This window comes from Arvicanthis niloticus, chromosome 2 (genome assembly GCF_011762505.2).
Source record: "Arvicanthis niloticus isolate mArvNil1 chromosome 2, mArvNil1.pat.X, whole genome shotgun sequence".
Classification (NCBI taxonomy): Eukaryota; Metazoa; Chordata; class Mammalia; order Rodentia; family Muridae; genus Arvicanthis; species Arvicanthis niloticus.
This window is the reverse complement of record NC_047659.1, coordinates 144248413-144274830: the sequence shown is the minus strand read 5'-3', so window position 1 is coordinate 144274830 and position 26418 is coordinate 144248413. Positions and strand designations below refer to the sequence as shown.

The window sequence follows — 26418 nt, the reverse complement described above, 5'->3', positions numbered from 1 at the left end:
TTGAGACTCACAGCCAAAAGTTGGAGGGAGCTGGAGGACTCCCATGGAAAGTTTGCAGGGTGGACTGAGTAATGTGAAGGGGAAAAGAACTTCACAAGTAGACCCACAGCGTCAACCGGCTTCAATCCTTAAGGGTTTCCTGAGACTTAACCACAAACCAAAGGTCTTTAATTGGCTGTACCAATGCCACCACCTGGAAACACGCGTAGCATATGTGCAGTTTGGAGCTCGTTATTCAGGAAGTTCTCAAACAACTGGAGCAGAGACAGTCTCTGACTCTGTCGCCTGCCTTTGGAGTCTGTTCTCCTAAGTCTGTTGCTTATTCTTATGGAAATGGCAATAGGAAAAATAAAAAGACTTGCTATCTTACAATCTGAAAGAAAGACAATATTTTACTAATGTAATATTTCAGTTAATTTTATTTCCATGTCAGCAAGATGGCTCAGTCGGAAAGGTCTAGAATATGCAGTGCTGGCAACCTGAACTTTATTACTGTATAAACAAAGTCAAGTAGACCCTACAATGTTGTCATTCAGTCTTCACATATCTTTCTGGCCTTAAAAATCCATAACACATTACACACACACACACACACACACACACACACAGAAATACTTATTAAATCCATGTCATTGCTGTTACATTACTGAGCATCTCTAGATAATCCCCGAAGATGGCATACTCCAAGATGAAGTACCAGATGTAACTAATGGGAACATAAAGAGCTGGCAGGCAGCCTCTACCATCTATCTTTGCCTCTGCTTTCTGAGAGGCCTGTTTCTTTAGACAGCACCTCAGAGCTCAAACTCGTCGAAAAGGCCAGAAACCTTTGAGGAGGGCTCATAATGAATCCTTACTACTCAGGTTGTCTGGGTCAGCTTTGGTGATTTTGCTATGTTTCAGCTCATGCCATGAACCCCAGAATTATGCATGCCAGTTCAACTCACCTTTTGTTCTAGTTGGGAACCTGCAAAGCTTGGTGAGGAACAACATGGCTCCATCAAAACCAGCAATGCTGCTAAGAATACAATTTTCATTAACTCCTAATCTCACATCACAGCAGGTATTTTCCATTTGAGAATCTCCAAATAATTTTTAATACTGAGTTCAATCCTAAAGATGAGACACATTCTGTAGAGTTAGTTGGTTACTGTGCTCTACTATAGGATGCTTTGCAAATGCTATGGATTCTCAAATAAAAGACAAACACACTGAGCTTTATTTAATGTGCCTAAATCAGCTCATTGGCTGGGCCACTCCCCAACTTGCACATTGCTAATGCCTCCCCTGTGATACTCCTGAACTAATACCTACTAAAATCTCTAGCCCACCTCTGCTACCACAGATTCAATAGGAGGAGGGAACACTGGGGACACTCTTTCCTGGCTCTTTCATGGCTGGCACTCTGTCTTTTGCAACTCTCAAGCCTGTATCCAATTCCTTTACTGGCATGGCAATCCTCTTTGGTCTCCTTGCCCTTTAATCCTAAAGTCTTGCCTGTGTCTTCCTACCTAGTCATTGGCTGCTGGCAATTTTTTTTTAACCAATGAGAACCAGCTTGGGGCAGGGAATCTGACACAAGAAGCATTAGAACCAATATAAAACAATTAGGAATAAACAGAAAACAAAACAAAACCCCACTCCTTAAGTACTGCCTTTTTGTTATCATCCTCCATTTAATTACATGGTGAAACTTATGTTCATGCTTCCAGGCATGGGGGAGTTAGGGACTTCCCAACCTGGACCACCATCCTTTACTCATCTTTTTTTCTTGAAAACATCATGACTGTCTCTAACAATGCCTTCTGGTATCCATCTTGTGTTCCTCAAAATATATCACTTGTTCTTTATCACCAAAAAAAGAAAAATCAATGATTGTTTGAACTGTAAAACCCACAATCTATAACAGTTGACACTGTCACCTACATAAACCTCTATCCCTAAATCCTGAATGAAGGGAAAATGTAGTTGTAACTTGGCACAGAAGCTTTTGGTTTTCTCTCCTTATTTTTATAAGTTTCTTTTTTTTTTTTCCTTTTCATTTATTGTCCAATCTTTTTACAATCCAAATTTTATACTCCTCCCAGTCCATCCTCCAACTGATCCTCATCCTATTCCTCCTTCCCCAGTCTCCATTTAGATGTCTGGATGCACAGCCCCCACCCACCAGACCTCCTGACTTCCTGGGGTCCCAAGTATCTAGAGGGTTACTTGCATCTTCTCTGACTGAGTCCAGACCCAGGAGTACTCTACTGTATATCAGGTGGTTTATGATACCTGGTTGGTGACTCAGTGTTTGAGAGATCCCAGGGGTACAGGTTAGTTCAGACTGCTGGTCTTCCTACAGAGTTGCCCATCTTCCTCAAATTCTTCCAGCTTTCCCCTAATTCAACCACAGGGGTTACCAGTTTCTGTCCATTGATTAGATGGAAACATCTGCATCTGACTCTTTCAGTTAACTATACATCCTCTTGGAAGTCAGTCATGACAGGCCTGTTTGTAAGCACACTATAGCATCAGCAATAGTTTCAGACCTTGGGGTATACCACTGAGATGGATCTCAATTTGGGCATGTCACTGGACCTCATTTTGCTCAGGCTCCTCTCCGTTTTTGTTCCTGCAGTTCTTTCAGACAGGAATAATTGTGGGCCAGTTTTTTTTTTTTTTTTTTTTTTTTTTTTTTTTTTTTTGACTCCAGGATGGCAGCTCTATAGGGTTTCTCTTTCATGATGATGAAGACTTGGGAAATTTGAAAAGGTATCACAATATTAAACGTATTCATAAATTCTACACAGTATATATTAGCTTCATGGTGATGAAGAATATAGAAATGTGCGAAGACTTTATCATAATAAATACACTCACAGGTTTTCTGTACATTATGATTTCTTTCCTGTCTTGAATGACTGAAATATGAAAGGTTTACCGCATTGATTACATTTGTAAGGTTTCTCACCTGTATGTCCTCTTTTATGTATTTGAAGATGATTGCAAGGTACAAGGGATTTATCTTATAGGTGACATTCACAGGGTTTCTCTTGAGGGTGTCTTCTTTTATTTACTTGGAGAGTACTGGTACTTGCAAAAGGTTTACCACATTGCTTATATTCATAATGTTTCTCTAGTGTGAATTCTTTGATGTGCTAGGAGATGACTCTTCTGTGCAAAGGCTTTACCACATTAGTTATATTCAGAGGCTTTCTCTCCAGTACCTGTTCTTTTATGTATCTGAAGATGATTGGGATGCAGAAGGGCTTCAGAGCATTGATGGTACTCATAGGGATTATCTCTGTATATGTTCCTTTATATATTTGGAGGACACTGCTTTGTGAAAAATGTTTAAAACCACATTGCTCACATCCAAAAATTTCTCTCCTATATGTGTTCCTTTATGATTTTGTTGACCACTGCATTGTGCAAAAGATTTACCACAATGGTTATACTCAAAGGGTTTCTCTCAACTGTGTGTTATTTTATGGATGTAAAGACTATTGAATTGTGAAAAAGTTTTACCACATTGGTTACATTCATAGGAGTTCTCTCTTGTATGTGTTTTTTCATGATATTCGAGACCACTGCTTCTTATAAAGGCTTTACCACATTTGTTACATTCATAGGGTTTCTCTCCTGTATGGGTTCTTTTATGATATTCGAGACCATTGCTTTGTGCAAAGGCTTTACCACATTGGTTACATTCATAAGGTTTCTCTCCTGTATGTGTTCTTTTATGACATTTGAGATCACTGCTTCTTGTAAAGGCTTTACCACATTGGTTACATTCATAGGGTTTCTCTCCTGTATGTGTTCTTTTATGATATTCGAGACCATTGCTTTTTGCAAAGGCCTTACCACATTGGTTACATTCATAAGGTTTCTCTCCTGTATGTGTTCTTTTATGACATTGGAGGACACTCCTTTTTCCAAAGGCTTTACCACATTGGTTACATTCATAGGGTTTCTCTCCAGTATGTATTCTTTTATGATATTGGAGGTCACTGCTTCCTGCAAAGGCTTTACCACATTGGTTACATTCATAGGGTTTTTCTCCTGTGTGTGTTCTTTTATGACATTGGAGCACACTCTTTCCTGCAAAGGCTTTACCACATTGGTCACATTCATAGGGTTTCTCTCCTGTATGGGTTCTTTTATGATATTCAAGACCACTGCTTTGTGCAAAGGTTCTATCACATTGGTTACATTCATAGGGTTTCTCTCCTGTATGTATTCTTTCATGATATTTGAGAACACTGCTTCGTGCAAAGGCTTTACCACAGTGGTTACATTCATAGGGTTTCTCACCTGTGTGTGTTCGTTTATGTTTTTGGAGGTCATTCTTTACTGCAAAGGCTTTACCACATTGGTTACATTCATAGGGTTTCTCTCCTGTATGGGTTCTTTTATGATATTCGAGACCACTGCTTTGTGCAAAGGCTTTACCACATTGGTTACATTCATAGGGTTTCTCTCCTGTATGTGTTCTTTTATGATATTCAAGACCACTGCTTTGTGCAAAGGTTTTACCACACTGGGTACATTCATAGGGTTTCTCTCCTGTATGTGTTCTTTTATGATATTCGAGACCACCGCTTTGTGCAAAGGCTTTACCACATTGGTTACATTCATAGGGTTTCTCTCCTGTGTGTGTTCTTTTATGACATTGGAGCACACTCCTTCCTGCAAAGGCTTTACCACAGTGGTTACATTCATAGGGTTTTTCTCCTGTGTGTGTTCTTTTATGACATTGGAGCACACTCTTTCCTGCAAAGGCTTTACCACATTGGTCACATTCATAGGGTTTCTCTCCTGTATGTGTTCTTTTATGATATTCAAGACCATTGTTTTGTGTAAAGGTTTTACCACACTGGTTACATTCATAGGGTTTCTCTCCTGTATGTGTTCTTTTATGACATTCGAGACCACTGCTTTGTGTAAAGGCTTTACCACATTGGTTACATTCATAGGGTTTCTCTCCTGTGTGTGTTCTTTTATGACACTGGAGCACACTCCTTCCCGAAAAGGCTTTACCACAGTGGTTACATTCATAGGGTTTTTCCCCTGAATGTGTTCTCTTATGATATTGGAGAACACTGCTTGTTGCAAAGGCTTTACCACATTGGTTACATTCATAGGGTTTCTCTATATTATGAGTTCTTTCATGCCTTTGAATACGACTCTGACATGCAAAAGCTTTACCACATTGAGTAATCTTAGAGGGTTGCTCTCCAGTACAACTTCTTTCATGCCTGCAAATACAATTGGCACATGTGAAAGCTTTCTCACATTGATTATAATAATGAGTATTTTTATCTGTATGAAGTCAAATACAATTTGGTTTAATTGTCACGAGCAATCTAATCTTAACATAATATCACTTTGTTCACATTCAAAGGTGTTCTCCTTCATTATGGGTTGTTTTACATTTTTAAAGGAGTATGGAATTGGAAGAGTATTGATTACCTGACTCACATTTACAGTATATTTTTTATAATAGATTATTTACATATTTGAAGAAAACAGGAAGAACTTGGAGCTTTTGCACACTGAGTGCATTAATAAATTTTGATACGATGTGTGTAATACTACATTTGAAACATGAAACAATGCTTGTGTGTACACACTGGATAGTGACCTTTAAGTTTCACACCTTGCCACTCAGAGCTTTACAGACCCTCCCTGTGAGTCCACACTCAGGAAGGGTCAAAGGACAAGGGCCTCTGCTATGATCACCACATGGAGCAAGAGAACCACACTCTGACCCTCAGTCCCTCTTAGTACCAGCCGATCTGACTCTGATACCTCAGCAGACTTGCTCCTCCTATCCTGGCAATAAAAATGAAATGGCAAACAGAAAAAATCTCTACTTCCGTAATTCTCAGAAAGATGTTCAGCAGTTTGAGTAGGTAAATGTCCTCAGTAATGTTAGAGAACTAATTATTTATAAACTTAAAACATATTTAGTATGTCTACTCAAAGTGGGGTGTACTGCATATCTGCTAATTGTTCTGGAAAAGAGAAAGGTATGTTGCTTCTTTCAATATCCCTATGTTCACATGTTTTGTATCCTTAGTGACCTATGACATCCCTATTAAAAGTAAAATAACAAGTGAAAGGATTCCACATTACATTCACACAGTTTTACTTTTTTTCCTCATAGAGATGTGGTATAGGGATTAAAGTTTCTTGACAAAACCATTCTTGAATCTCATAAACTGTCTGTCTCTCTAAATTTAGCAATGTTATTACAAGTATACCATTATGCACAGAACTACTATGGATTATTTACTTATTACAAATTTTTGGACATATACATATCACCTAATCAATACATTTCCCTTTTACAATAGCTAAGTGGTATGAGACTGAACAGACTGGCGGTTCTGGAGCATGGCTCTACTGGGCTTGATTCAAATAGTGACATGTCTGTAAAGCTCTTGTTTCTGTGTTTTTGAACTTAATGGAATTCCTTGCAAACACAAATTGGATGCCTGCTATCAACATAAACGGTTTTATGAGATTTAATAATCATCCGTAATTTAAAGCAGTGCTAATTTTACCCTATTGCTATACTTTACAACTTGTAGCCCATATTAAACTTTCTTTATAGGCATTATCTTATCAGCTTGCACCTGAAAATTACCTTCCATGTCTTCTAGAACTTGGAAAACCGTCAGCAATTGTATGGTCTTCCCAAACGTAACCTAAAATATGGTACCAGAGAAAGTAGGTTACATTATTGGAAAACAGGCAACATTTAAGTTACTAACTTGAGTGAACTTTAGAACCATCTCTGATTTATTCACCTCATTCTTCCTCATTCTCAACTGAAATTACAAAAATAAATAACAATAACTAAACAGATGTGCCTACATTTTACAAAGTAAAAAAAAAAAATCACTGTATTACCTATGGCTGTGAGATTCCTATAGGTCTCCAACATCACATCTTCATAGAAACTCTTCTGAGAAGGATCCAGCAAAGCCCACTCTTCCAGAGTGAAGTTCACATGCACGTCATCATAGGTCACTACATCCTAAAAGGTCCAGTATATATGTACATAAGAAAGAATGATTCCAGCAACAGTGTAAATGTGTACTTCAAAATGAATAGTTGCTGACTGGCCTGCCCATCCACATAGGACTTTTTATCCAATAAGCAAGCAGTCTTTCACAGTTAAGAAAAACAAAATCATAAATAAATTTAGAAGCAAATAAATGATCTTTGGGAACCTGATGCCTCTATATGAAGAAGTTGGGTATGGAACCATGTAGCGTCCTGCCAGACCATCCTTACTTTCTGTTCCCTAAGACCCAGTACACAAGGGTGCCCTTAGACTGCAGTTTCCTCTCACCTGTCCATGCCTCCTGTAGATGCAAAAGACCATTTCCATCTTCCCTTCTCTTTTTGCCCCGTTTCTGTGTCTGAGCCCTGAACTATGGGCAGAAACCCCCTACTCAACCATAGGCCAGCCCTGCAGAAGACTAAGCAGGCTGTCTAAAGACCCTTCTCACTATCTGTTACCCAAGGCCCATTTCTCACAGTTGCCTAAAGCTCTGCAACACAATATCAGAGAAACCTTCCTCTGCCCATTTCCGGGACCAGTTTTCAAGTCCTCTTCAAAACAACTGAGGGAACTACACCAGGAAAAATGTGAACTTGACCAATGTTACCTGTGCTTGTACACAAATAAAATAAACACAGATTTCATGACTTCTACAAAAATAACTGAAGTGGCCCCTAAAATGTTATATTTCTGACCCTCAAGTTACTACTGATCTGTCTTCCAAACAGAGAGGCCTGATGGTACAGAGTTCTGTCAGTAAATCTAGGTGATCAGAAAGGTGGTCCATGGCTCTGCAGCTCTTCATGAGCCCCAGTGATTTCAGGTAAAACTAGCTCCAGTGAAGTCTAACACAACACAATATTTAATATTAATTTAATATCTCTTTCCTACCACATGGATTATGTTACAAGATGTGGAATCTGTCCTAACCACCTACCCAGCACTATACAAACCTGGGAAACTTCTGTATCTCAGAAACTCCTTTTGTATCCATGAACTGAATTTTTGTGTATCATGCCATGGCTATTGGAGGTAATAGAAAAGTTAACAGATTCTAATTTCTGAAAGATGATTGCTATCACTGCTTTTCTACTAATTTCTAAACTCTTTATAAAATTAGTCACACAAAACTCAATATAGAAGTTTCAAAAATTCTATAAATCCAATCTTCACTTTTGCAATGTTTTCCTACTGCACACCAAAAGCAATGCTTGTGTGTACACACTGGATAGTGACCTTTAAGTTTCACACCTTGCCACTCAGAGCTTTACAGACCCTCCCTGTGAGTCCACACTCAGGAAGGGTCAAAGGACAAGGGCCTCTGCTTTGATCACTACATGGAGCAAGAGTACCACACTCTGACCCACAGTCCCTCTTAGTACCAGCTGATCTGACTCTGATACCTCAGCAGACTTGCTCCTCCTATCCTGGCAATAAAAATGCCCAAAATCACCTGGGCACGGCTTGTTGTCTTCCTCACAGCTTGTAACATATGCATCTGAGGTGAATTCTGTAAAGAAGTTGCAAGCTACCTTCCACTAGTGCTCCTTATTGACAGGCCTGCCAGAGTCCCTCATTAGCTTGGAAAACTCAGCTGGGCATCAGGACAGTAAGTAGCGGTGCCTCTACTTGGGGACCACAGAACAAATGACTCAGACACCTGAAACCATCTAAGCTGTGCTGTTCCACCCTACATGCAGACATAGCCCTAGTCTGGGAAATTTGCATTTAATAGAATGTTCCAGTCTCCCAGAACACTTATTTTCCTTTTTAAAAGCACAAGGTCCTTTCTTTGCATATTCAATTGTACATGCAATGTCCAGTGCAGCCATCTCTGCTTCATACCGGGGAAGACCTGCAGCCAAACTGCAATCAAATTCATAGAGTAACAACAATTAAAAAGAAAAAGTGCCTGTGAATTTTAAAGCTAGGGGTGATTAATGGGCGAAAAAGGGGAAAAAAGAAGAAGAAATAGAAAGGATAAGATTTCACTGCTCCTAGGTATGGTGGAGTAGAAAATTTATTATACACAAAAGAGAGAACATAAGCAGACTCAGTTATATCTGGGATGGTTTACAGTAGACATAACCTTGAACCTTGTACAGAGAGGAAGGAGAGGAGAAGCAAGAGCCAGACCAAGAGATCAGAATGATTAATAAGAGATGAAAAAGACCAGTCCACAAATGGTTGGCTTACAAAAGGAATGGCAGCTGGGAGACTGGCAGCCCTACTCCTGGGCTAGAGGGGGAGGTATGCCATCAATATTCTGTAACAGGTAGGGACTGTGGTCTGATGAGAGAACTAGAGAGCCAGGTTTGCTTTCATTTGTTCAATAGGACCCTCAGGCATTGGTCCCAGGGTTTCAGATTTAGCATTAGGGAGAAGAAGCAGTAAGAAATGATTCAACTATACTCTTAAATATTATTTTTTAAAGTTAAAATACTCAGCAGTGCAGTGGTGGTGCACACCTTTAATCCCAGCACTTGGGAGGCAGAGGCAGGCAGTTTCTGAGTTTGATGGAATCTGGTCTACAGTGTGAGTTCCAGGACAGGACAGTTCAAGGATTACACAAAGAATCCCTGCCTTGACCCCCAGCCCCCCCCCCCCCCCAAATAAGGTACTTTTTATCAAACAATATTTTTCAGGGACTACACATATGCATTAGACAACACAAAGTAGCACTCAAATCTTTTCTCTTACACTGTGTATGTTCCAACAGGGATGATAACATTCCTGTTAGGTACAGCCACACCAATTTGTCTAGATCTTATTTTGTTTCAACTAGTGAAAAATACAGAAATTTGGTTTCTAGATATAAGTTCTGTTCCTCATTTAGATTCCTCATTATCCTGATCTGAGAAGTCAAGATGGCCAGTGTGGAATTTAACTCACTGTCTAAAATTGCTTACTTGACTGCCCATGGCAAATGACAACTACTGCAAAAGCAAAACAGCCTCACCTTCCTTCTTCCTCCTCCTTGTCTGTGCTGCAATTATTCCAGCTTCATCTGTGGTCACTGAACTCAGTTCTTATACAGGTCCCTCTTTATTTGTAATTCCCTCACCCCTAATCCGGGGAGGTTGGACAACACTCATTCCCTGGTGGTTTGTCTCACTGATCAATCAGAAGACAGACTGAAAGGAGTTGTAGGACTGTTTTCCAAGCACTGGGCAGCAGAGGCAGGTTCAGGAGTTCAGAAGTCTTAACTACATGGCATAAGGAAAGCCTGAGCTACAGGGGTTGTTGCTCTAAACAGACAGATAGGAAATCTCTTTAGAAAAAAGAATGACATTCTTAATTTCTGGGAAACATAGGAGAATAGAAACAAGTAAGAGATCAGAGAAAATGAAATTTAAAAACTAATAACAAAAATTGAGTTTTTTAAAAAGATAAATTCAAATAAAAAAACATATTGTGCTTCCCATAATTTTAGCTAACTCAGACATTCCGGATTTCTGACGGGGTTGAAAACTTATAGTCTCATAGCCAATCCTGGCTACTTACCTTGAGAGAAAAGATTTGAGTGGATGGTTTTCAGCTGACATTCATTCTAAAGCCAAGGAAAAAGCTAGGTTCAGAACTAAGTCTTTTATTTAGGAGAGATGACAGAGGTTCTGGTTAGTCAACAAAATGATGGACTGGATATTAGGCTATCTTATACCTCACTGGTACAAATTGGCATAATTATGCTCTAATCGTATTTTGAGAGAAAAGTTTTATTTTAACAGGAAGGGTGATATGTAGGAAGAGCTAATGTGGGAGGAATACCGAGAGGAAGAGAAGGAGTAAGAAGAGGAGGAGAAGAAGCTATGTGATGAGAGAGAGAAAGAGAGAGAAAAAGAGAGAAGGGGGGGGAATATTGAGGCAGATGTTCACGTGTCTCCACCAGTCAAAGATAGTTGATATATCTAGGTTGGGTATTGGGTTACACTTCTGATTGAGCATTACCAAACTTATAAAGCCTTTGATTAACATTTTTAAAAAGTGTATAAAAGCAAAAAGGAAAAGGGGGCATGGGATAGGGGTTTTTGGGGGGGGGGGGAATGGGAAAAGGGGATGGCATCTGAAATGTAAATAAAATATTCAATTAAAAAAAGAGGTTTCCTTCTGGTCTGGTCTGGTCTGGGCCCAGGAACTGAGCAGATACAATACGGCAGCTCTGCCCCCAATCACACAGAACCCAGAGGAAGCGGGGATCCCAGGTGCTCTAACTCAGGCAGCATCTTAGGTAAGCAGACAGCAAGGCCCGCCCCAAACAGGGAGTTACTGGGACCCACAAGGACCCAGGAAGTCACTCCTGGTCCAGAGCACTGGTTCCTTCTGGTTTGGGCCAGAGCACTGAGCAGATCTTGGGTGGCAGCTCTGCCCCCAATCTCTAAGAACCCAGAAAAAACGGGACTCCCAGAACTCTAACCTGGGCAGCATCCTGTCTGTGCTTGAGCACTGAGCAGATTTTGGGCCCCAACTCTAACCCCAGTAGTTACACCCACCCTACAAAATTCTGATACAACCAAGATAATAGGAAAGACAGGCTCCAGTCAGGGACAGGGCAGGTAGCACTAAGGAGACACAGATGGCAAAAGGCAAGCACAAGAACATAAGCATCAGTGACCCAGGGTACTTGGCATCATTAGAACCTAGTTCTCCCACACTAGAAAATCTTGAATTCCCCATATCACCAGGAAAGCAAGATTCAGATTTAAAATCACTTCTAATGATGATGATAGAGGACTTTAAGAAGGACATAAATAACACTCTCAAAGAATTTGAGGAGAACACAGGTAAACAGGTAGAAGCTCTTAAAGAGGAAACACAAAAATCCCTTAAAGAATTACAAGAGAACAAAACCAAACAGGTGAAGGAATTGAACAAAACCATCCAGGTCATAAAAATGGAAGTAGAAACAATCAAGAAATCACAAAGGGAGACTACCCTGGAGATAGAAAACCTAGGAAAGAAATCAGGAGTCATAGACACAAGCATCACCAACAGAACACAAGAGATAGAAGAGAGAATCTCAGGTGCAGAAGATACCATAGAAAATATCAACACAACTGTCAAAGAAAATGCAAAATGCAAAAAGTTCTTAACACAAAATATCCAGGAAATCCAGGACACAATGAGGAGATCAAACCTAAGGATAATAGGTATAGATGAGAGTGAAGATTTCCAACTTAAAGGGCGAATAAATATCTTCAACAAAATTATAGAAGAAAACTTCCCTAATCTAAAGAAAGAGATGCCCATAAACATACAAGAAGCCTATAGAACGCCAAATAGACTAGACCAGAAAAGAAAATACCTCCCGTCACATAATAATCAAAACACCAAGTGCACAAAACAAAGAAAGAATATTAAATGCAGTAAGGGAGAAAGGCCAAGTAACATATAAAGGCAGACCTGTCAGAATTACACCAGACTTCTCACCAGATACTATAAAAGCTAGAAGATGATGGACAGATGTCATACAGACCCTAAGAGAACACAAATGCCAGCCCAGGCTACTATACCCAGCAAAACTCTCAATTGCCATAGATGGAGAAACCAAGATATTCCATGACAAAACCAAATTTACACAATATCTTTCCACAAACCCAGCATCACAAAGGATAATAACAGGAAAGCTCCAATACAAGGAGGGAAATTATACCCTAGAAAGAGCAAGAAAGTAACCCTCTTCCAACAAATCCAAAAGAAGATACCCACACAAAGATAACTTCACCTCTAATAACAAAAATAACAGGAGACAAGGAGACAACAATCACTGTTCCTTAATATCTCTTAACATCAATGGACTCAGTTCCCCAATTAAAAGACATAGGCTAATGGACTGGATACATAAATGGGACCCAGCATTTTGCTGCATACAGGAAACCTACCTCAGTGCAAAGACAGACTCTACCTTAGAGTAAAAGGCTGGAAAACAAATTTTCAAGCAAATGGTCCTAAGAAACAAGCTGGAGTAGCCATTCTAAAATCTCCAGTCCGAGAACACAAAAGGAGGGACTCATGGCTCCACCTGTATAGGTAGTTGAGGATGGCCTTGCCAGGCATCAGTGGACGTGGACAGCTTTGGTATCTGAAAGTTTGGATTCCCTGATGTTTGGAAATTTGAGAGCAGGAAGGCAAAAATGGGAGGATGGTGGAAGCATACCCTCATAGAAACTCCCAGAATTATATGGATTAGACATGACAGAGGCAGGCCACCAGACGACTAGATTCCAGAATTCAAACAAACAATTATCTTGATACTAAAATTTGTTTTGAGAATTGTATATTGCAGAATACATAGCCTTGGTGTATCTACTCATCAGGCAAGCTGAGCACACCTGCTTGAACCTCTGATGTCCTGGAATTCCAGCTGGATGCAGTGAAGACACAGTGTCAGAAGCTTATCAATTTACTCTTCCCCCAACCCCTCTTCTAATATCTCAAAGCCTGTAATCAGCTTGAAGAAGTTAATGAAGAGCAGGCGCCCCTATTCCCTGGGCTTGGGGACTGAGGTGGTTAATATTGGGCTGTCTTTCTAAGGAAAAGTAGTGGTTTTGTTGGAACAGGGAGGATTAGCTAGGATTTATTGCATAGCCATAACCTACTGGTAGAAATATGTATAATTGTTATTAAGATGAAGTTATAATTTCTTAAATGGCACAAAATTTACTTTGATTTCAAATTTAAGGTTTTCATTGGTACGAGCTTCTTATTAATATAAAAGTGAGATGAATATTGTTACTATCATAGGCATTGTGCCTGTATAACACATTTAAGAATACAAGGCTTAGACCCAGTCCTTCTTTAACTTTTCTAACTTATTTGAGATGGGTAGCCTGAGTTAAGGACCTATAGCAAATTCATGGCTTTGAGTTTATTGTTAGGGTGTTTTCTATATTTTCTTTAGAAATAGCTGAGAGGAGTTAACAGATAACAGTCCAGATTGCCTTACACAAATAGTTGGCTTTCTTTCTTTCTTTTTTTTTTTTTTTAAAGAATTATTTGTTTATTTTATGTATATGAGTACACTGTAGCTGTCTTCAGACTCACCAGAAGAGGGCATTGGATTCCATTACAGATGGTTGTGAGCCACCATATGGTTGCTGGGAATAGAACTCAGGACCTCTGGAAGAGCTGTCAGTGCTCTTAACCACTGAGCCATCTCTCCAGCCCCAAATAGTTGGTTTTCAAAACATCAGAAATCCACAGAATTGACATTACAAACATTTCTGTATTAATGTTCATTTTGATTAGAGACCTGTCTGCTCCTGACAGCTTCCTGTCTTGGATTCTAAGAAGAAATTGAGCATCTTTGGATGCTCAATTCCAATTTCTATTTCAATTGTGGTGAGTCAGCCACTAGGCAAGAATTGCCTCTTTCCATCTACAGACAAATTACTGTCCAGAAAAGGACACACATGCAGAATAGTCGACTGATTATGTCTACCAAGACAGAGTCATCAGCCCTTAATAATTCTGCATCACAAGGTCTGTCAGATGAAACTGGGCCAGAAGGCTGAAGATCGGATGCTCCAAAGTTCTGTAGTATAGGGACTGTCCAGGTGTTCAGCGGTCTCTATAAATTGGCTATGTTTTAGAAGCTATGCTTTGTGCTTCCCATAATTTCAGTTAACTCAGTCATTCTGGATTTCTGATGGGGTTGAAAACTTATAGTCTCATAGCCAATCCTTGCTATTTGCTTTGAGAGAAAAGATTTCAGAGGCTGGTTTTCAGCTGACATTTATTCTAAGCCAAGAAAAAAGCCAGGTTCAAAACTAAGTCTTTTATTTAGGAGAGATGACAGAGGTTCTGCTTAGTCAAGAAAATGATGGACTGGGTATTAGGTCTATCTTGCACCTTACTGACATAAATTGGTATAGTTATGCTCTAACTGTATTTTGAGAGAAAAGTTTTATTTTAACAGGAAGGGTGATATGTAGGAGGACCTAAGGTGGGAGGAGTAAGAAGAGGAGGAGGAGAAGGAGAGGAGGAGCTAGGTGATAAGAGAGAAAGAGAGAGGGGGTCCAGACATGGAGGCAGATGTTCACATGTCTCCACCAGTTAAAGGTAGTTGATATATCTAGGTTGGGCATTAGGTTACACTTCTGATTGATATTGAGCATTACCAAATTCATAAAGCCATTGGTTAACATTAAAAAAATTGTATAAAAGCAAAAAGGAGAAGGGGGTATGGGATAGGGGTTTTCTAGGGAGGGGAGATGGGTAAAGGGGATGGTATCTGAAATGTAAATAAAATATCCAACAACAACAACAACAAAAAAAGTGTGGGGAAAAAAATAAAAAGAAAAGAAAAAAAAAAAGAAAAACCATATTGGTATACTCACTTAAAAAAGAGCAGACCCTTCCTGATAAAGGGAACAGCATTAATAAGCTGGTGTTTGACCTTGCTCCTATGTGCCCTGTTAACTATAATGTGACACACACAGCTACATCTAGTGGCATGTGTTTTAAATTTCTGAGCTGACATAAATATGTCAGCTAGGGTTGGTCAGATCTATATAATACTGGTCCTACAAACAAAATTCATTATCCAATGGCTCAAGCTAAGCTGCCCAAATTAAACACTCACCAATATAGTTTAATTTAATCATATGTAATATTAAATATATACTGTGAAATTAAAAAATTATTCACCCTACCTGAATCAGGTCCTACTCCAGAATTCTGACGCCTGCAACTGACTCTCATAAACTTTAGTCTGTGATCCAGCTATTGCCTGGCCTGTGTCACCTGACAGTGAATAAAGTAAACCATTCCTCCTGTTCTCATCTGAAAATGGAAGAAATGGACAGTTCATTATATGATTCAAATGAGCACATTTACAATGCTGTTGTGCTGCATTCTTTTAATTCAAGAATTTATGAATTTTTATCAAGCAAAAAGCAAGGTCATTGAGCAACAGACAGAGATCGAGGCCACCTGAGTCAACAGAGCTTGTCTTAGAAACATCTCTATTAAAAGGAAGAAGATGCAGCTCTCCCAGAATTAATATATCATCCTAGAAAGAAATCACTCCACATACAACATTAACACATTAATCAGGAAAAAAATCTCCTTAATGACAGCAGGAATCCAGCTCTGACTAATGCTCAAAGAGGAGCCAACCAAAAACAGTTTTGGAAACTGTCATCCATAAGTTTGTTTCTGGTTCAGGCCCCAGGTTATTTTGAACAATTTAAATATGGGCTAGAGATTGTAAGTCCTACTTAAGACAGCTATGAGATCTACACAGCAAAGATCCCCAGAATCACTGATTAACTGCATCAGAGCCCTGAAATAGCAGGTCAGTTTTCAGTGATGGGCTCCTGAGTTGGAAGTGGAGATGAGAAAGATAGGAAACGTAGAAGGTAGAATGCACAGCAGCTGTGGTGGGGAGACCTTGCACAAGCTCTGTCTATGTCAAGTAAGCTTCTTAATAGTAGCATCTTGTGTATTACTTACAGGGGATAAAGGGAACAAGATGGAGACTTCTAGGAAGGCAGCAGTGACTATCATACACTGGGACAAACTCAGGAGAAGTGGAATAAAACAACTCTGCACAAGGGAATCCATTACTGACCAAGCACACAGTGGACTTGGGACTGATACCCATATCACCCTATGCTGGAAAAAGTTGGAAGCTCAGGATCTGAAGCTTCTCCTCCCCAAACACCCTGGTTGCAAAGCATCCAACCTCTGCCAACCCTAACCCTGGCTTAGGAGAAACAGCACTGCTTTCTATTCAATACCCCAGGTCCTTAGGTAAAGCTCCTGAAGCTTAAGGCTCCAGGCTGTTAAGGGGATAGACTTTAGGAAGGAGATATGCAATTCTCCATACATTAGGACCAAGACTTATTTGATTGGACCAGCCCAGATCATACAGTGTTGTCCTTTTCAAAGAGATGTCACCAAGTGTAGTTCTGTCCTTGTGTCAAAACTATGCTTTTCCGAAGAAAACTGGATCTTCATGGCATACCAGGCCTTAATGTTGGCTGTGACCCTGTAATGCAGCATTGAGCAGCTTGTCAGGGGCCTGTTCTTTGATATCATCATGAGCCTAATGGCTGACTGTAAATCAGATTTGTCCCCTTTGTTAAGGTTTGGAGACAAGTGTCTGGACAATGCTGGTAGGCAAACATGTATACTACAATACTGAGTTTTAACAGGACTGCAGTTTTAGCATACTACATACCTGTCAGGTGTTTACAGGCAGTGCTTCCTCGGATAAATTCCACTTAGTGTCACTTTATATTCCCTAAATGTTGGTAATTCCTTATATCATCAGTTCCACACTTGTACATCACAGCTTAATATTGGAGTGATACCCAACACACTGAGATTTCTTTTTACAGCCTTCACAATACCAACTCCAAGTGGAACTTACACCTACAACTTCATTGCTAAGAGCAGAACTTAGAGAAGAAACTGGAGAAACCAGGGCTCTCAGGTTTGGCATCATGCCGAGTATATTTCTACACACAAGCCACTGCTGCCCAGTTTTGTGCAGATGCTCCCATAACAAAGTTATTCAGAGGCCACAGCCGGGTACAAGGAGAGACCACAAAGGACCTCACAGGAGGCTGCACGTGTCTGGCTGCTGTTTACCATCCAGACACCGGGAAGACCCACGACACATGCGTACTTTGCTAAGCCGCTTCCGCCTCCCGGTCGTGGGAGATGAGCTTGCACTTACCATGTCTGCAGTTCTGAGCTTGCCGAGCTCCGCTCACAGCACCCAGCAGAGTCACCCAGAAGGTTTCACCCAGAAACACTCAAGCCGGCTGAGTTACATGAAAAAACTTGCAAGCCTGTTAACCGGAAGTGCCGCCTCCTCTTCTGACTGGCAGGTTCATGTGGAGGTTCTGATTCGCTAGCGAGACTTGAGTGAAATGATCACCACCCTTAGAGTTAGAGTGTTTTAAAGAGACAGAGCATAGTGGTTCCAGCTTTGGCCAATCGTTTTCCAGATCTGCAGATTTGAAGTTCAGTAGCACAAGTGCCTCTCCTCCAACAGCTTACTGTCTGTCCTCCCATCAAGCTCCTGGGACAAAGTAAGAGTTCACAACCCTGCATCTCAACTGCCTGCTTCTACCCATGTGGGCAGTCACACTGTGTTCATTGCTTTGCAAATTTGGAGCTTTCCTGAACTCCCATCACAGCACTCAGGAGGTACTTCCACTTCATCCTGGATTCAGGTTGGATGGTTCTAACAGTCAGTAAGTCAGATTACAATGGAGTTACTAATCTGTCCCACAAGTGGACAGGTGCCCAGAATATTAAAAATTCAGAGCGATTTTAGAAAACTTCTTTTTTTTTTTTTTTTTTTTTTTTTTTTCCTTCAGGCTGGGTTCAGGTAAACTGCAAGTACTTTTCACCTGATGTTTATGAGACAGGCCTCAGAGCAAAGCAGGAAATAAGTGACAGACACCTTGGAGCACTCTTCTTCATCAGCTGAAAGTCCTCAGTAAGTCTGTAAAATGAAAATAACAACAACAACAAATCCGCAGCTATATTATATGTAGTAAAGTTTCTCCAGATGAACAGAGCTGATAGAATGAGTCTCCCTTATGTAGGAAATGCATTTATTAGATGGCTAGAGGCTGCAGTTCAACTAGTCTAACAATGACTGTCTACAAATGGAAAGATTAAGAATCCAATAGTGGTTCAGTCCATGTGGCTGGATGTCTCAGCTGGTCTCAGTAAATACCTTAAGTTTGTAATGTAAGTGCTATTGCCAGAAAATAAAACAAATAAACAATAACAACAACAACAACAAAAAGTTGCTAACCAGAGTTAGGGAATAAGACAAAGAGAAAGAGCTACCATCTTCCATGTCCTTCATGTGTGTAGGCTGTCACCACACAAAGTGTCCTAGATTAAAGATGGATTTTATCACCCCAAATGACCCAAATTAAAAATACTTTCCGAAGATTGAAAACTTTAATTACAAAAAATCCTGCACAATACCCAACTCTTTGAGTTTTATTTTATTCCAGATGTGTTCTTTTTGAGTAGCAAAAATAGCTAGCACCACAGACAAGACAGAACTGCTGGGAAAGATTTTTTTTTAATCAGGTAAGGATACCATAGGAGCCATTTCCAAAGCAATGCCTTTCTTCAAGAAAGGGAGCATTGAGATTTTCCTTAGGTGTTCTGCATACATTTACACATAGGTTTGCCTACTCCTATGAATGTTAAGTTAAATCCTTTTCTGAACATGATCAAATGTGAAAGCTGAGATATTTAAGGGCATTCTTACCTCAAAGTCATCCAGAAATATATGTAAACTATAAAAATGGTGGACACAAATGCATCTGGAAAGTTCATCTTATATTAAGATCTTAGCTGAAAATTAAGGGACATCTGATAACTCATATTTTGAACTCCAGATAAGAGGAAGCTAGCAACATGGACATGGTCAGAAGATATTAAATCCTAAAAATGCACCCATGTGTCACCCCTCTTCCAAAAAGGCCACACCTGTGCTGCTTCTCAAATAGTTCCACAAACTAGGAAATTTGTATTTAAACATATGAGTCTATGGGAGCCATATTTATTTAACAGCCACATGTTTCCTGAAACCAACTTTTTATCTGATTTCACTGTACCATATCCTTAAGAAAGACTCTTATGTTTTCAACATACAATGTTAAAAATGAAACAACCCTTACCAGAAAGAATCACAGCATTGTACAGAATGAATAAACCAAACGAGGACAAAATTCAACAGGGATAATATCAAAACTCATAGCTTCTTGTTCAGCAACTTGAGATTATGATGAAATTGCCTTAACCACAAGGTCTTAGGCATTTCCAATCTTCTAGCTCTGTCACCTGAAACACACACAGCTTCATTACCAGAAACTCCACCATCTTCCTGCAGCTTTTCTCAAAGCTGGTCTTTGTATCTCAAGTCTATTATGTGTAGTATTCTCTTTTATTTTATTGAAAGTGGGTGAGTGGACTACAGGGACCATTCAGTTGTTAAGAGCACTGTCCAATCCCGTTCATATCCTCCACTCAAATGGCAGTTCACTAGCTACACTTCTGTTAAATCGTTGGATATAAGCTGGTACCTGGCATTGACTTGGATTGTTACATAAATGATACATCTTCTGTAAGTTCTCACATCTAAATGTAAAAATTAGTGATATCAAAGCAAACCTCTGTTGCCAAGGACCAAGCCTGGGCTTGAAGGGGGGAAGAGAAAAGGAGTATCTGGGAGCAGAAAAACAAAGGACTGGCAGTCACATTGTCAGTTCAAGCTATCCATCTATGCTCTGTGGAGACAGCTTTCCAGCCTCTCCCTATGTTCTGCTTTCTCTATGATCTGTTTGCTCTGGAGAGCTCCAGACAGCTCTCTGTGTATGTTCTGCTAGAGACTGTTCACCAAGCAGTTCTCTCCTGCCATTCTGCAAAACTCACTCCATAGCTCCTCATTTGCATACCATAAAAGCAATCTGTCATTTTCCCTATCACCCCAACAGTTACTCCTTTTATTAGCCTCCCCTGCACACAGGCCCTTAATTCTTAGGAGACAGCAAGCACACCTTTTCTTTTAACTTTGCAAATGCATTCAGTTATCTGCCTGCCTCTGTTAAACACAAATGCTAAGGTGGCTGGGTGGGACCCAGTCCTGAAATTACCATTTCTACCTCACCTGTCCTAAAGTTGCTCTGTCCCAGGCTGATCCTGAAGTCAGTAATCTGTCAGCCTTTCTAAGCATGAAAACAACAACAGCAACAACAACAAAATAACCATTAGTTGAGTGGGTTCTTCTATAAACACCACTCCCCACATCTCTCTCTCTTTTTTTATTAACAGATCTTTCCTCAAGTTTATTTGTAACAGCATAGAACACTAGTCATCTGTGAATAGTGTGTGGGTAGGTGTGTCACAGCAGTCCATCTGTATTCTCGTTGGTAGGAGCCTTTTCTATGGGGCCTTCTCAGGGGCCTGGGCACCTTGGGAAGCCTGGGCTGGAGCAGAAACCTGAGCCTTAGCTGGAACTTTGGCCTCTGCCTTGGTTTGAAGCTTGGGCTTTGGTGGCAGAGCCTGTACCCCTTGGCCATGTAGCTTCGAATCCACTTCCCAAGCTTGGAGTGAGCAATGAGAGCCAGACAGCTGAGTTTGCAGCTTGGGCCCTATGGAATCTTGGGCTTGATGGCTTTCACAAGGGCCTTGATGGCTTCTGCGCATGCACTCACTGCCTTTGCATTGTTGGCCTGCATCTTCTTCAGGCCTTTCTTGTTGTGCTTCTTGGCGAAGTGCATGTTCCCCAGGAACTTGAGGTCAACCACCTCAAGAGATTCATATCTTTGTGTTTCTTGATGCCATTTCTGCACCATTTGTGGGGCTGGTTGTGTGTGGTGTGGTTGTTGGACTTGGCCATGTCTGCTGGTAACCTGTGGCACCTGCAGTGCCTGGGACAGAAGAGCTCCCCACATCTCTTTATCTCCTTCCTCCATGTCTCTCTGAGAAGCTGACTTACAGCACACCTGCTTTTGTTTTTTTATACTCCCGAAGTTCCTCATAATTTATATTACATCATTATTTATTGAGAAAAAATTTTTTGAAGCCATGTCTTCACAGGTCTTTTCCCCAGCTTTAAGGGCTGTCCTGAGGTTGCAGCATTTACCATTTTGATGAGACATTAGCCACACCTTTGCCTGTAGTACTTGTACTGTGTCTGATCCACATGGAGTCATTCATGTTGACATGGAGAACATACGTTAAGGGAGGAACGTAAAATACGTACATTAGTTTGCAAACAAGCCTATGCTCATAGCTGCCATTGACACTCTTGAAGGCCCACATCCACTGGTCCTGTCCCAGTGGCAGGAACCATGTCATTCTGTCCCCACTAAGTCCATGGTGTCCCTGGCACTCTGTCCTAAAAGGGAACATGAAAATATTGTTTGGTGATTACGGTCGTTTAACTGTCAGTTGAAACATGTGATATAAAGAATGAAAGTATATTCTAATAGTATATATAGTCAGGAGAAATAGTCCATTATGGTAGGCAGCTTTGGGGACAATGTTGGGAATCTAGCTTGATAAATGGGTATGAGGTCAAGAATCAGACATGAAATAGAAACATAAGATGGCTATTAAACTTGAGTACTTGGAAGCAATCTATTTCTCAAAGGAGGCTCCATTTCTTATAAGCTGCACACATCTTCAAAATAGTACTGTCATTTTGGGATCCATGATTCTTGAAACACATGGACTCTGGAGGATTGAGTGGTGAAACCTACACCATCTTAGGACTGGCTTCTATCTTAAAGAAAAGACGAAAATCCTGAGAACTTGACCTGCAGTAAAACGCAAGCTGTACCCACATACCAGAAAGGACCTCACAGCTTTTCCTTGGTCAGAGTTGCTCCCTAGCTATTTCCTAGCATCAGTTAATTAAAGATTAGTGTTGTCGTTTGTGATATACTTTCAGATCATTTGTAATTTTATACAATCTTGCTTCAGAGGACCTACCTTTTGGCTCATGTCATTCAATTAAATGGATCACAGGCTGTGGTTCAACTAGTCCAACAATGGCCGTCTATCAATGGAAAGATGAAGAATCCAATAGAGGTTCAGTCCATGTGGCTGGATGTCTGGGATGGTCTTCAGTACATACCTGAATTTTGAAAAATTGGCTCTAATGCCAAAAAATACAATAAAAAACTCAAGCAAACAAACAAACTGACAAATGATAACAAAAAATTCACAGAGGCATAGGTAGGGCAATAAGACAAAGACAACGAACTACCATCTTCAGTGTTCTTTATATATGTAGGTTGTAACCACAAGTCATGGCCTATATTAACATTAAAGGTCGATCGTATCATTCCAAAACTCCCAGATTAAAAATAGTCTACCCTGATCTAAAAGTATGATGAAGAAAAATTCCTCACAGTACCCAACTCTGACTTACGCAGGAGCAGAGGAATTGACAAAGCGCCCTGGGGAGAGGAGCACTTTTAAAGGATAAAACCACAAACCAGGGGGATGAGGGGGTAACCAAGGGAACATACCATAAAAATAGTGGAAAGTCCCAGCCCATAATTCAATCAGTCATGTGGGAAATATCCTGTATACACATTTTTCTCAAGAATGCAATTGCTCAACCATTCATCTTGTGGTCAGCTAGTTCCTGGAACCACCCAGATGGCTTGCATCTTTCTTTATGGTTAGCTAGTTCCTGGAACCACCCAGATGACTTGCGTTTTTATTTGTGGTTAGCTAGTTCTTGGAACCAGCTGGCCTAAATTCTTGGCTCAGCTCTAGGGGACATAGAGAAAACATTTTATACCTTTTAAAGAATTTTCTATACTTTTCATTTCCCACTCCTAATGCATAGTTTTAATCATAAAACTAAACTTCAGTATCATCATAACCCTCATTTTCTGGGCTAGGTAAAGTTTGATATTGTTGGCATAGCATTAAGATCTGGACAGCACTTATTCTTTCTCTAACAAAAGTTACTAATCTATTTAATAAACAGGGGCCTATAGTCAAGAGCAAAAGCAGGATTAAAAGGGGTCCAGCGAGGGAAGATATCAGAGTAGTCATCCACAGAGATCTGTTAAACCAACTTTCAAACCAATTTTGTTGTGCCTCTCTGTCTTTCTGTCTTGGTCTAATCTCTCTCTGAGTTTGTTCATAGAGTCTCTAATCACTCCTGAATGGTCTACATAAAAACAGCATTCTTCTCTAAGAGCTGCACAAACCCTCTATCTTTTAAAATCAGTAAGTCTAAACTCCTCTTAGTCTGTAGAACGACCTCCGAGAAGTCAAGGATTCTTCTAGCTAGAGAGTGACTGTTCTAAGGCTCACAGGTCTTTAACCATAGCGGACCTCAACTGGTGAAAACATTGAGGCACCTGAATGAGGGCAGCGGTTCCAGTACTTATTCTTGCAGCCGCTCCCAAGCCCAAAAATTTGTTGGCTAACCAGAACCTCTGTTGTCTCTCCTAACTAAAACACTTAGTTTTGAACCTGTCTTTTTTCTTGGCTTAGAATAAATGTCAGCTGAAAACCTTCCACTCAGATCTTTTATCTCAAAGTAAATAGCTAGGATTGGCTATGAGACTATAGGTCTTCAACCCCGTCAGAAATCTAGAATGACTGAGTTAACTAAAATTGTGGGAAGCACAAAGCATAGCTTCTAAAACTTAGCTAATTTATAGAGACCTCTGAACACCTGGACAGCCCCTCTACTACAGAACATTGGAGCATCAAATCTTCAGCCTTCTGGCCCAGGATCATCTGACAGACCTTAGTGATGCAGAGTTATTAAGGGCTGATTACTCTGTCTAGGCAGATGTAATCAGTCAACTATTCTGCAAGTGTGTCCTTTTCTGGACAGTAATTTGTCTATAGATGGAAAGAGGCAATTCTTGCCTTATGACTGTCTCTGCACAACTGGAGTAACTCCAAGGATGCTCAATTTCTTCTTAGAATCCAAGACAGGAAGCTGTCAGGAGCAGATAGGTCTCTAATCAAAATGAACATTAACATAGAAATGTTTGTAACGTCAATTCTGTGGACTTCTGACGTTTTGAAAACCAACTATCCATGTAAGGTAACCTGGACTGTTGTCTGTTCACTCCTCTCAGCTATTTCTAAATAAAACATAGAGAACACCCTAACAATAAACTCAAAGCCATGAATTTGTTATAGTCCCTTAACTCACAGGCTAACCAACTCAAATCTGTTAAAAAAAGTTAAAGAAGAACTGGTTCTAAGCCTTGTATCCCTAAATGTGTTATACAGGCACAATGCCCATGAGAGTACCAATATTCATCTCATTTTTATATCAATAAGAAACTCATACCAATGAAAACCTTACATTTGAAATCAAAGTAAATTTTGTACTATTTAAGAAATTATAACTTCATCTTGATACTAATTATACAGATTTCTATCAATAGGTTGTGGCTATGCAATAAATCCTAGCTAATCCTCCCTGTTCCAACAAAACCTCTACTTTTCCCTAGAAAGACAGTCCAATATTAACCACCTTAGTCCCCAAGCCCAGGGAATAGGGGCGTTGACACTTCGTTAACTTCTTCAAGGTGATTACGGGCATTGAGATATTAGAAGAGGAGTGGGGGATGAGTAAATTGATAAGCCTCTGACACTGTGTCTTCACTGCATCCAGGTGGAATTCCAGGACATTGGAGGTTTGAGCAGGTCTGCTCAGTTTGCTTGATGAGTAGAAACACCAAGGCTGTGTATTCTGCAATATACAATTCTCAGAACAAATTTTAGTATCAAGAAAAAACATTTTTTTCCTAGAGGTCTGACTTTTTTTTTTTTTTTAAAGATGTTGGTTCTAACAACTTTTCTTTTTTTCCTTTTTTAAAATTGGTTATAACATTTATGTTTCAAATTCTATTCCCTTATCCCATTCCCCCCACCACCCAGGAGCCCCTTATCCCATCCCCCCTCCTTGTGTTTCTATGAGGGTGTGATTTTCCAGTTTCTATGATGCTGTTTCCATTAACATAAACTGCCTCCTAAATTTCTAAATCCTTCCATTTTTGTTATTAAATCTCCTATTTTTTCTTTCTTTTTTATCTTTTCCCCTTTTTTCTCCTTTTTTTAAATCTCTTTTTAAAAATTGGGTATTATATTTACCTTTCAGATTTTATCCTCTTACTCCACTTCCTCCCACCACCCAGAAACCTCCTATCCCATCCCCCCTCCTCATGCTTTTATGAGGCAGTGCCTGCACCTGCCTCACTACCCCTCCCCACTTTCACTCCCCCCCCCCCACATTCTGTGTTTGTTTTTTATGGGACCAAGAAATTCCTCTCCCACCTATGCCCGACAAGGCCATCCTCCCCTACATATACTGCTGGAGTCCTGGGTCCCTCCCTGTGTGCTCCCAGCCTGGTGGTTTAGACCCTGGGGGCTCTGGTTGTTTGGTATTGTTGCTTTCCTCCTGGGGTCACAAACCCTTTCTGCTCCTTCAGTCCTCTCACTAAGTTCTCCATTGGGAAACCCTTGATCATATCAGTGGTTAACTGTGAGCATCGTCCTCTGTGTGTTAGTCTTTGGCAGACCTCTAAGTAGACAGCTATATCATATTCTTGACAGCATGCACTTCTAGCCATCCACATCAGTGTCTAGCTTAGGTGACTGTACATGGGATGGATACCCAGGTGGAATGGTCTCCTGATGTCTCCTCCTTCAGTTTCTGTTCCATGTTTTGCTCCCTTGAGTATTTTTGTTACTCGTCCTAAGTAGAACTGAGGCATCTCCTCTTGGTCTTCTTCATATGCTTCATGTGGTCTGTGGGTTGAGTCTCCGCTATTCCAAGCTTTTGGGCTAACATCCACTTAACAGTGAGTAAATACCATGTG

At 40.3% G+C, this 26418-nt stretch overlaps 1 protein-coding gene across 2 annotated transcripts; it reads right to left on the bottom strand.

Moving 5' to 3' along the window:
• Positions 1-401: 401 nt before the first annotated feature.
• LOC117704703 (uncharacterized) lies at positions 402-25459 on the bottom strand. Of its 2 annotated transcripts, XM_034496955.2 has the most exons (7): positions 25071-25459; positions 22541-22706; positions 19723-21944; positions 17745-18521; positions 6904-7030; positions 6638-6698; positions 402-5243 (listed from the first exon to the last, which is right to left on the bottom strand). In XM_034496955.2, the coding sequence occupies exons 4-7, from the start codon at positions 17745-17747 to the stop codon at positions 3458-3460; spliced, it is 1977 nt and encodes a 658-aa protein (XP_034352846.1). In that variant the 5' UTR covers positions 17748-18521; positions 19723-21944; positions 22541-22706; positions 25071-25459; the 3' UTR covers positions 402-3457. The 2 variants fall into 2 exon arrangements, with proteins under 2 accessions (XP_034352846.1, XP_076786462.1); XM_076930347.1 differs by lacking the exons at positions 17745-18521; positions 19723-21944; positions 22541-22706; positions 25071-25459 and adding an exon at positions 10565-10630.
• Between the last annotated feature and the right edge of the window lie 959 nt (positions 25460-26418).

Coding starts and splice junctions, on each gene's coding strand:
- LOC117704703 (XM_034496955.2), bottom strand. Junction 6,699..6,903: donor TAGGAATCTCACAGCCATAG/GTAATACAGTGA, acceptor ACCATATTTTAG/GTTACGTTTGGGAAGACCAT. Junction 5,244..6,637: donor AGTTCTAGAAGACATGGAAG/GTAATTTTCAGG, acceptor TTGTATTTGCAG/GCATGAAAGAAGTTGTACTG.